Here is a 12,500-nt window from a genome sequence, read left to right as displayed (position 1 = left end):
AAGTGAGGTAAGTACCAGAAGGGGTAAGACTTACTCAAATGAACTTTTGTAGTTTTACACAAAACAGATATTTCAGTCTTTATTAATTCATTAAGACATACTCATGCCACGAGCTAACATTCTCCAGCTTGCATTTCCTGTTATAGCAAAATCAGTTACCTCAATCTAAGTTTCACTAAGAGCCCCTGTAACTATTAGCTAAATTTAGGAAAAATTGGCACTCTTCCGTGCATAATAAGGCTCTCATACACCCTTACTTACATTTTCTTTGTGCGTATGGCTCTCACATTAAAAAGGTTTAAAAATATTTAAGAGCTGCTGCTCAGTGTAGAACGGAGTGGGAAGATTCTTCTCCTGCACAAGTCACTTTGTATCTACTGTAGTAACCATAAATTTTAGGTCTCAATTTGCTTTTGAATAGAAGCTAGAAATTTGAATGAAAATCCTCTATGATAATCACAAATATCCCAACCACTTTAGATGACCAAGTGCCACTGTTCAGCCTATGAGCTCCCTGTGATGACCACAGCAGAACAAAGCCAGGTAAGATGCAAAACTGTCCAGCTTGGAGCCACTCCCAGCTGCTGGACTTCATCTGGATTCCAGGATGCTTTGCCTGCCTTCCTTGAACCAAGGAACCATCCCTTCCCCAGCCAAAGAACAGAAGCCCTGGCAACAGCAGTACAAGCTGCCAACTAACCAAAAAGGAGTAAGGTATGAACACAGTCTGGAGCTGACAAGTTGGGCTGGTCACTAGAAGTTCCCTGATTTACAGAACATGTTCCTAGCTGATCAAAACAAGCAGAGCCTGGATTCCCTCCTAAAGGCACAAGCTTTTCCTATTGCTTTGCTTGTGCAAACCCCTGCCTGAGCTTCAGTGTGCTCTGACTGAGCACAAAACCAGCAGCCACATGTCAAAATGCACTCCAGCTCTGCACCCCTGCAGGCACAACACAGCTCTGTATGTGCAGCAAGACACCCATCCTGTTCTCTCTCTTGATGTTTCACATTCATCACCTCTGCATTACTGGGCAGAGATTTTAAAAGAAAAAGGTTTCTCATTCCTACAGAAGAGCATGAACAGCTACATTTACTTCTAAGGGCTAGTAAGAACAACCCCCACACCTCCAGAGGAGTGAAATGTGAAGTTAATCCAAAGGAGAACATCACTGCTTGTGAACATTTTAAACTGACATAATCAGCCTAAAATATACTGTTTAAATGTTAGGAAGTGGCAAATTAAGTAGGAGCACACTCACCCACAGAATTTAGTTTTAAATCTTTCTGTTGAGTGTCTCCTTTCCCCCTGGAGCATTCACCCAGTATATCATGATATCCTGTATTATTTGATACACTTGTGTCATAATCATACTCTACCTCTAAGTCCCTGGTACTATCACAGAAGTGAGAAGCATCCATCAATTCCTTTCCAGTACTGTCTACTGAGCCCACCCTGATAAGGCCCACTGAAGCCATTAGCTCAACTGCATTCACCTTAGGTCCAAGTAACCCCAATATAAAATTCCGTAGCAACCTAATAATTTTAATCTCAAGTTTTTTAAACTTAGTTTGAACTTCACTATTTAACTTCACTAAAATCCAGATATGCACAAAATCAGGTGACTCCATTCAGAACAGCCATGTACCTTTTAGACAGTTAATCCAATCTAACTTTGTACTTTGGTTTTCCAAATAACAACCACACCACATGACGTGAGTGATGGCATTTTGTAATGCTAATAGTACATGCTCCTCTCCAATTCACAACAAGTTTGAAAATCACAGAGGCTGTTTCCATTCTCAAAAGTTGTCAGCCTCAGAGGGGCTGAGTCCACCCATTAGCTGGATTTCTACTTTTACCCCCATGTCCCTCAGTTGTAGGAGCTACATAATGTTTGTGGTGGAGTCCTCCTGCCTTCCCTGACAAGCTTCACCTTTAAAATCCTCCCTGAACCAGAAGCATGAACCCTAACCTGGATGGTTTCAACCATCTTCCTTTACCCCAGGGAAGTGAAATACCTCTTTACCTGCTTGCAGGCTTGCCTGGAGGCAGCCCTGGCTAACAAATCAGAAATCCTGACTGGCTAATCCTAACAGGGCCATCACGTTGAGCAAAAGGCACAATAGCCCAGGGGGTAATTAAAATTACTTGGAATAGAAGAAAGTTGCTAGAAAAGCTGGCCTGTACTTCATGCCATTAAAGATTACCTAAAATGAAACTCATTTTCATGGTATTTAAGAACATTAGAAGTTAAAAAAAAATTTATTAGTCCCTATCTTAGAGCATCTGGCCTTTTGCACTGCTCCACAAGCATCATATACAAATACTTGCTCTAAAGCCTACACTTTTTAACATTCTAGAGTTTTCCTCCATTTCTTCTGCAATGCATAAATCCAACAAAAACAAATCTGAAATGCTCTTTGGGAATTTTATCCCTTTGTAGTTTTAGCTTGACTGCAAACAGCAAGGGCTGTGTTGCACACAGCTCAAGTCTCATTTATCTGTCTGCTTTAGAAAAGTAATAACAGTAATCTAAGAAAGCTTAATTATTCACCCAGTCCTTCATTCAATGTTGTTGTAGCCTGGTAATTTTTGTTAAATGGCAAGTTAAGGGGACCTCAGCTGAACACAATACATTAACTTACAGCAGCAGCATAGAACAACTCTCCCCAGAACAGACATTCCCACAAGGCAAGACTTTATCAAAATAAATACTGACATTTCTCCTGTTCCCCTACATCAACAAAAATACTATTAGACACTCTTCACTTTGGGACCAACTAGCACATTGCTGTGAATTTATTATTTTTTTTCTAAATGTTAGAAACTTGGGCAATGCTAAAAAAACCCCTTGGATTCACATGTTTGTATTACATGCTTGTCACCAACCTAAAATTCAAATTTCAAAAAAAAAGAAAACTTCAGGATGCACAACTGTGACAGCAATTCAATGAAATCCCTCTCAGCATTCATTTTAAGCTGCTTTCCTTTCAAACTTACATTTTCAAATCAAAATGCCTAAAACTGGAAACACTACATTTCCTATGATTTTCAGTCAAGGGACAACACAGAAGGAACTCTTAAGGAAGTAAGGCTGACCTTGCCAGAGAGTTATAAATAGGAATGGTAATTTAGAACTGCAACTACATGCTGTTGATGTTCTTAGTTTAGAAATGAGGGTACAAAGAAAAGGACAGAGGACTCAGCTGAGTAACCTAAACACCTGATATATGTTGATCCTGCAGATATATCCCTAAATTCAAAGCTTCTGGTTGAGAAACCTTTTATCTTATAGATAGGAGAATAAGTTTGAGAGGTGGAGAATTAAGAAACAGCACAAATTTATCCAAGTGTGTAAGAAGAGAGACATGCCTCTGGAAACTTGCTGGGAAAAGTCTTTTCACAGGCCCAAGACACCTCAGTGCCAGGGTAAACAAAGCTCTGCCTCTGTCTCCCCATGAAAAGCCAGTAGATGCATTGTCAAAACTGAGACAAGAGCTCTCAGCTCCAGAACACAAACTTCCTAACAGGTACTGGAGTGTATCTCTAGAATGTATCTTTTCAAGAGTAAGCATGTGTCTCACCTCAAAGACTAGTAAAAGTGGTGAAAAAAATGGAATTAAAAGCTTTTCTTTCAAGTTTATTAACCAAGGAGACAGCTTTACTCAGCATAGTAGCTGACTAATGACTCTTATATTCCATCCTACAGAAAAGGACAGGTCAGGTTTAGAAAAGTATCTGAGAAGCAAAGCTTTAATACCAGAGATACAGTCAAAGAACTAGTATTTAGAATGTTTAAGTGAAATTACAAGTTGTATCTGTAAAAAACCCACACTTCTATGTTTAGACTAGTCCAGAGAAAAATAAATCCTCCCCACTAAAACCTAAACTGTCTCAGCAGAAGGCAGAATACTTACTGACTTACCTTTAAATACCTTTTATAATGCCTATAGGTTACCAGTCTGAGCACATTTTGTATACCACCTGGCATTTTTGCATTTCCTAAGAAATACTATTAAACATTTTTTAGCCTTAAGCTCCGAAAGTCTTCACATAGAAAACAAGAAAAAACTGAAAAGAAACTTTACATTGTACCAGCAAGGAGAATTTCAGGCCAATATAGTTAACCCTCTTAGCCACTGTGCTTCAAGCAAACATAGCCTGTGGTTTGGTAATTTTATATTTGATAATGTGAATTTCAGTAGTTCAAAATCTTACACCACTACAGTTCAGAGGTGAAAGCTTCTTTTATAGGTGTTTCCTATTTGCAAAAGATACTGACCCTGTTCTTGCAATGGCAATGTCAAACACCCTCTACCACAAATATGCTCATAAACTTCTGATATGTGCTGTAAATGGTTACTCTGAGAAGTAACAGATACTCAAAACTCCACTCAGATGTAACAGCCATGGCATTGAGACAGAACAGGATGTTGATTTATAATGTACATTTCCAACACCAATTAAAACACTTGTTTATGGCAGACACTGACATCATCAATTAAACATAAGGTTTCCGTTTCATTTGCCATTTAAGAAAAGAAACTTTATTTTTATTCTGCCTCCTGATTTCACAGAATATTTGGGTTTGAGAATCAGACATGTTTGAACAGGAGTGTATTAAGAACAGCTGAAGTTTAGAAAGCATTATTCAAAAGTTCTGTCACTGAAAACTAGGCACCAACCTTGCAACTCTTCTGTCTCAGGTACTGTTTTGTCCACAGCCGTACTATCCGGTTGGGATGATGCTACAGATTCTGTTAGAAGTGACTGACTGGACACAGGGCTGAGGGGCAAAAGAAGAAAATTATGATTTTTATTATGCATTTTCACATTCTTCTCCCATAAGATACATTAGGGCACCTCTTGATGAGAAGGTATCCCAGAACCTCTGAAGTTGTTTGTGTAACCACTTAAAACTGCTACAATCTGAACTGACACAAAAGGTAAACTTTTTTTTTTCAACTCATACTGAATACAACAAAACAGTTCCACTGTAAAAAAGGAAAAAATATTTTGGGTGGTTTGGCATACCATCATTCCACACAGAAGCAACAATGCAACATTCAGTATGCAAGGATCTTTATAACAGAAGTCAGCAAGATAATTGTACAGGATTCTGGTTCTGGTGATACAAACAAGAAAATTGCAGCATGTCAATGTTTCCAGTAACAAAGCTGCAGCAGCTGCACACAGAACCCCTTGGATTTTCACAGTGTAAAGTAGTGCAGGCTAAACTTTCCAAGCCTTCAGCCATACTGCTAAATCCCAGCATGGCTGAACACTCACCAGTGAACACCCTGAGCAGTTTAGAGAGTGCAATTCAACACTGGCCATGACTCCCAGCCAAGCTGCTCATCCAGCAGCTCTCCTATGGAACAAGACAGTGCTACCTCTTCCTTGGGACTTAGAGCTCTAGCTCATTTGCATTTTTTTTTTCTTCTTTTCCACTGAGGGATTCACTCTGAAGGCAAAAACCAGATTATCCAATAGCCCATGAACCAGCACTCCATGGCACAACAGGAGCACTGGAGTTGCAATTTTAATTGTCAAGAACTACACATAGGTCTTGAACTGCCTGTCTGGCCACCTACAGAAGGGCATTGTCAATTAATTTTATCTGTCCTTAGAGTATCCTAAGTCTGAGGTATTTCCAGAGACTGAAGTTGAATTGCTGCTTTTTTTATTTTGAAAACAAAAACCCAAGCAAGTGACACTGAGTTTTTTCAAGTGCAAGTCCACTCCTCTCTTCTGCAGCCAGTAATCAAGCCAGTGATCAGTGAGGTACTTCTATTCTTTCATGGTTTTATTGAAGTTGTGACAGAACAAAGGCAAGGCACTGTAATTGGTTCACATCTGTGCATTGACCTGGATGAACTTTTTTTTTTACACACACCAGAAGAGCTGTTTCAGGGTAAGATACGTATTTTCTACCCCAACTATAAACCTTAGAATGGAAAAACTAAATATAGCATCAAGCATGACACCTAGCTCTCAGTTCATATGCAGGATCCAAGCATGAGATAACACCTCCTATAAAAAGCTAAGGAGCAGAAAAGTCTGAGCTGAATCAATCAGCAGGAACTGATGAAATCTCCCTTGCCCTGTGTTCTACTACATTCATTTTTTTTAAAGAAAAGTTGAAATGAGTATTACTGCAAGTTTAGCTTCCATAGTATATAACACACTAACACTTTTCACTCAAATTTCCAAAGTGTTTAAGTTGCTGCTGGTTGTGTCACTCTAAACAGAAATGGAGCCACTAAATATAAACAAATATTTAGCTTTTACAAATGGAGTACACTTAGTAAGTCTGAGTGATTTATAAGAGGATATTATGTACCCTTGAATAACCCAGATGGAAATTACTTGTTTAATAAGAGATCAATTCAGTAGCACAACTTGTACTAAGACTTGTGTCTTTACCCTGTTCTAGTACTCTCCACTTCTTGCAAAGCAACTGGCTTGTTAACACATTATCATACATTTATTTATGAGAGCTCTCGTAAACAGCTCCCTGCCATTTTACAAAATCCTCAAATTTCTAGGATGAGAAGAGTTCTCCTTTGGTAAATGCACAACTACAAGTTGAGGAAGCAGAAGAGCAGCCAGACAAATCTCTGTAGAACAGAAACTGACAACTTCTATTTGAAGCTAAATTCTAAAGACAAATTTCCATTTGAATGCCAGATGAAGCACAGAGATCTGCTAGCATTCACCCTGAGATCCCATGCTTTAAAAGTTAGCACTGAAATCTTACACCTTTTCCTAATCCTGGTTCCAGCATTTAATTATGCAGGATCAGCACACTTCATTTAATCATTCTGACAGAGATTTTTCTGTAAAGACACAGAGCAGACTGAAGCACCTTACCTTGGCTGCATAGATGGAGTCGATGTAGAATCTAAAGTGGACTGAGTTTCCTGGGCACTGCCCTCTGTGCACTGGACCGGTAAGGACTCGGTGATACTACTGACAGAGGCTGCTGCAAGACACACCCAGGGAAAAGGGGTTATGCTGCTTCCTGGATTACAAAAGTTACACTCTGCATTTACTCTTCGACCCCTACAACACCAGCAAGGAGAGTAACTGAATCTCTGCCTACACCGTAAGGAAATGTAATTTTACAAAAAGTAATTATGTTTGGCCATATTTTGATCTCATTCCAGCCCCAGCCCCGCAGAACTTACATGGCAAAAAATTTTGAAGCTGGAGTTTTAAAGCAGTTACTATTTTTTACTAATTAAAGCATCTACGAGCAGCTTTCTCAGCATGAACTGCTGTACTCTGACACAAGAAGCTGGTGTTTTGTTTAAAAAACCAAGATGGATCTGGGAGAACATCAGTATAACATCTTAATGCCAACTCCAGATGCATTTTGAACATGTAGAATCCAGATCCCCAGATTTCAATATTTAAATCCCCAGATTTAAAAGGTCAGGTTGAAGGAAAAGCAAGAGTACACAGGACACGGCCAAAAAGAACAGAAAGTATGAGAAGTTAAGGAGAAACTACTGTTCCCTTTTTCCAACCTGGAAATGAAACTCAAGATAATTTTAGTAAGGAGGCAATGTAAGAGCAGATCTTTTCTTGAAGGCCTTCAGGGGCAGTTATGGAAAGATGTCCACAAAAGCCCCTGAAGGCTTTCAAAAGGAAAAGGCATCACTATCAAGTGTTTACAGGTTAATCTTTAAGAATGAGGTCACAGGGATAAAATACCTGTACTTAAAAGGCCTTTCACAAACATTTCCCAAACTCAATCCTGTCTCTGTCAGTAATTTCAGCAAAAATATGTTGTAGTGTTTTTTCTGCATTTTTATAATTTCAAATCAGAAACACTCAAATGAATAAAAAAGGTTTTAGTGAGAGCCTACTTCTGAGCAGATTAGTGGCAACACAATTACATTATGGGCATTCCAACCAAGCTCATTCCATATTGTAAGATGCTGGAATGAAACGGTTTGCACTAATGCCCCAACAATCAGGATCTGGACATGGCCAGGAAGCTGCTGCCTGCTGGGTCAGGTTGAGCTGTTGACACACACACTGTGTGCTGGGATTACTTACCAGGAGGGCTAATTCTACCATTACTGTTCTGCCTTTGCAGGTGTTCTTTGTAGCACACTGAGCACATGCCATTTGTGCGAGGATTCCCGTAAAATCCGCAGCCAGTGGAACAGAGCATAGGCACTTGGCTACGGTTAGTTTCTTGAGCCATTCTCCCTTCTTCTATAAACCTGAAATTGATACACACAACCCAGCATTTAGAGGCCTCAGAAAACTCTTCTTTTACAGCTGACATTTGAAAATCTGGAATTTCCTATAGCTCAGCAAAAAGACCATCCAGAAAAAATGCCTTGTGGGTTAACTCGTTGCCCTTTCCCAAAAAGCCAGCCCAATAATACAAATACAGTCATATGTAGGCTTTGCATGACCCACCCTCCCAGCCCCACCAATTTATTTTCAATATATACCCCACAAAGAAAAGTAATTTTATCAAATATTGGAAGTATTCTGCTTCTGGCAGTCAGGTGAGGGGACTAGGGGAGGGGGACGCTTATGTTGAAACCTGAACACCTGACACTGGGCATGAGAGCTGTAAAACAGAGACAAGCATGGCAACACAGGATTACTTGCTGCATAATTATCATTAACAACAGTCACATGAATCCACATGTCACTGTTTAGTCACTGTGTCATTAGTGAAAGACGACACAACTGCTTACCACAAACCCTGGATTGTGATTTTTCACACACTAAGAAAATCACCCTTACAGGCAAAAGTATTAGACCACATACACAACCTCCTATTTATAAATTCACTGTCAAAATATAATAAAAATGAGAAGTAAGAGATATGTAAGTTGAGAGATATATGATACATGAGTTGCCACATTATATAACCCAAATTTAAGGATGTTAAATAAAGACTAATTTTTTTTCCCCTGGCTTGTATTAATCAAGTTTATAGATATTTGTAAGACATTACAAGAAAATTACAACCAATGACAATTTCAATCAGTGTTCTGAGACTCCTAACTATTATCAAGTGGTCTAACTTGGAAATAATTTTTGACATGTCATTTCATGAGATAAAATTAACTTTCCATTTTCCCCCTCCATAAATATTCAATTGCACTTCTTTTTTAATAATTTTGAAAGGAAAAACAGCTTCACATTAAGAAACTAGATATATCAAGGTATAAATTACTTATACTTAATTCAAGATCAACTTAGGTCTACCATTTCCTGATTAAAAAGTAAGCTGAAGTATAGGTAATTTTAATTCTTGCAAGTCAAACTAAAGATAAGCAATATTACTGAAAAAATAAAATCAATCTTGCAAGTAACATCAGTATACATTTCAAACAAGCAAAAAAAAATCCAGAGGGAAAGGAGTTTCAAGATACTTGAACACTTCAACAATGCCACGTTATAAAACTTGATGAAACCATAGTAGTGCCACAGTAAAAAAAGATTTCCTTTTACATAAGAGGTATTCAAAGCCAAACACAAACAACATTCCCATTATTTTGTTTCCAGAGAAATCTCCTCATCTCCTCTCACACCCACATCCACTCCATTTTGTTTTTATTTCCCCAAAACATATGAAATGGATACCAAGACCAAACCTCTGGGTTGCAAAGCCAACAGCAACACAAAAACAAGTCAAGTCTTCTGCTCACAGCAATAAGGTACTCTATGGACGAGGAAGGATTCAAGATAGAAGACAAGGAAGAGGTACAGGCAGGAAGACAACCAAAATCTGATACTATCTTTTTCAGCTTCAACCTGCAATTAAGCTTATTTCAGCTGTTGACTACACTCCCCCACCCCAACAGAGAATCACTTGCTTTCAACATACAAAGCCCCCATTGACCTCACACAACAGCTAAATTTGATTTTTGCTGAAGTACTGCACTTGTAGCTGAAAGAGCACTTTCATTCCTGCTTTTCTCCAGACAGTCTTTCAGAATGAAACTGCAAGTAGTGCATGTGGAATTTAATTCTTATGCTGGGCCCAACATTTCAGAGAAGCCATTTCAGGGAAGTGCAAATGAATATGAGTTTGCTGTGCTTTGGTAACCAGAACCAATTTAAAGCTGAAACCTTATGCAAGTCACTTTTGGCATAGAATGTTTAAGATTGAAAGAATAATTAAAACCACTTTCAACTGAATATTTCAAGAGCTAATAGAGATTTGATGTCACAATGCAGTATTAATCCTTTTAACTTTAGGCAGCAGCATATTAAAGAACCCTACACTAACTTCCAGATTGTACCCTAATTTTCTTTCTGTTCAATATTAGCTTCAAGCAGCACACAGGATCTCAGTAACTGCACCAGCCACTGCTAATATTCTCCAACACAACATTGCTGAAGGGATCAGGTGCTAACACAAACACAGAATAACAATCTCTAACTTGGATGTAAAAAAAAAAAGTTCTGCTCCAATTCAATAAACAAACTGTGAAAGGTGCCCAAAGATGCCCAGACGAAAAACAAGAAAAGCTGGCCTGAGTTCCAGCTAAGCCAGTTCCCAAGTTCATTAACCAGTGGATCCTGTCACCAGTCAAAGCACAAGCCACTGGCATGAGGCTCCAGAACACTTCAATCTCCAAAGGGAAGTGCCAGGGATTCTTCTGAAGAGTTTTAATAAGGGCCACAGGAAGCGGAAGATCTTTCATTGGTTGCTAATATTTAAGAAATACAATGAATAAGAGATAGGATCAACCTGATGCAATGTTATGAAGCCAAAGGAGAACTTGCACCAAGACAACAGCTTGTTGGATATGAAGGGGACAATTGGGTACAATCCACCTCACCCACAAAATTACTGCTGCGAGCTACCAAAAAAACCCACCAGGAAAAGAAAGGATCATCACCAACACAAAGTTTTCTGACAGTACAGTGAGCTCAATCAGCTCACATTCAAAAACACGACAAGTAGAAAGTCCAACACAGGAGAGCCTCTGGAACTGATGTGAGGAAGGACATGTGACCAGGAGGGACAACACATGTTTTAGCAGCCTGTAAGCTCCTGGGATGGTTGAACTCATCTACTTGAACCCTAAAGCCACAGAATGCCAAACCAGTATAATGAGCTCTCTCATGCTTTGCCCTCCCTTTCAGTGCTCACATGTACCAAAATGAAACAAGGAAATGATCAAACTTAAAAAAAAAAAAAAAAATCAACCACTTGACCTTCTGCCAATTAGTTTCAACACAGATTGGTTTCTGAGCTCATTTGTCACGTGTGTGCTATTTGGGCAGGAGAGAGGGTCTAGCTGCAGACACATGTGGAAATGCCTGTTTCAGCAGCAGAGCTGCTAAGAGAGCCACTAGCCAAGACCAGGCATTGAAAACAGAACGAAAGAGACCCAAGAACTGGCAGCTTGTGCCCCTGCACTCGAGCCATGCCTGTCCTGTACACACGGATGACAGAGTGCTGCTGTGGGGACTCTGGGCCCCAGGCAAACTGCCCCCAGCAGAGCAGCTGGACTCTGGCCCCAGCGGTGAGAGATCACAGAGCAGATGTGTTTGGGGGAGGGAAGGACCTCCCATCAGCCCAGTTCTTGGCTCAGCTTCAGATGATTTTTGTTTCAAAACCGTAATGGCTCACGTAGGAACATCCACAGCGTCACTGAGCCCAAACATCCCACAGAGCAGTGGAGGTGGGCAGTCACAGCTGAAACCACTGTCAGAGGGGCAGGCACGCTCCCACAGCTCTGGCCACTGCTGCCCCCCATCCCTGCCTGCAGCCACATCAGCTCAGCCATCTCATGCAAACAACACAAATATTTGTTCTGGTGCACTGGAGAGCTTGCTCATCTGACAGAAGATCAACTCCAGAAAAATGACATACACTGCACAGGAAGTGACATGGCTAAAAATAGGACAACCCTTTTTAGGGGCAGCAAGCCCTTGCTGAGCATCAAGCCTACTGTAAAATAAATCCCAAGTGCACACACGATCCATAATTTCAAAAATGGCCTTCCCCTAGCTTGGCTTCAGCATGACACTTGAAGCAGCTTCATAGCTGAAATGACAACAAGGTCTTGGGATCAACATGTACGTCCCTCTCGGTTTGAGGTGTCACAAAACAAACGTGGAGCCTGTCAAGCTCCTGGAAATGCCTCTGGGCTCTGCCTGTTCCCCCAGAGCTGTGCCTGCATAGCATTCATAGAGTAATGCTATGAATTCTGAAGGTTATTCTGAATGCAGAATTGATTTATCTTAAAGAAAAAAAAAACAAAACAACAGAGCTCTTCACAATATTTTAAGCACATTCCCTGCTTTGCTTTACAATATAGTTGTATAACCAGTTGTACAAGCCCTAATGAGAAGGAACAGACTAGAGGGAAGTGCAAGAACTTTAAACAACTCCTCTCAGCGCAACCCCAGAACATCTACTTCATTGAAGATTATGGAATAAACACCCTCTTTCTGTATTAGCTAAATTTTGCAAAACTTCAGCTGAAATTACCTCTGCTTCTTA

The 12,500-nt window shown here is 39.9% G+C and overlaps 1 protein-coding gene across 6 annotated transcripts in view; it reads right to left on the bottom strand.

Moving 5' to 3' along the window:
- The window catches only part of ZFAND6 (zinc finger AN1-type containing 6), a 36,507-nt gene that overhangs the window by 3,238 nt on the left and 20,769 nt on the right, over positions 1 to 12,500 (bottom strand). For all 6 annotated transcript variants that reach the window (XM_054641826.2, XM_054641827.2, XM_054641828.2 and 3 more), the window contains 3 exons: positions 8,069 to 8,238; positions 6,875 to 6,986; positions 4,687 to 4,787 (listed from right to left, as the gene is read on the bottom strand). In XM_054641826.2, coding sequence (XP_054497801.1) covers positions 4,687 to 4,787; positions 6,875 to 6,986; positions 8,069 to 8,219 — 364 coding nt within the window. In that variant the 5' untranslated portion in view covers positions 8,220 to 8,238. The remainder of the gene's footprint in view (positions 1 to 4,686; positions 4,788 to 6,874; positions 6,987 to 8,068; positions 8,239 to 12,500) is intronic.

The sequence above is a fragment of the Agelaius phoeniceus genome, chromosome 13, assembly GCF_051311805.1.
Source record: "Agelaius phoeniceus isolate bAgePho1 chromosome 13, bAgePho1.hap1, whole genome shotgun sequence".
In the NCBI taxonomy this organism is placed as follows: Eukaryota; Metazoa; Chordata; class Aves; order Passeriformes; family Icteridae; genus Agelaius; species Agelaius phoeniceus.
Note: the sequence above shows the minus strand (reverse complement) of the source record. Positions and strands in the feature narration are given on the sequence as shown.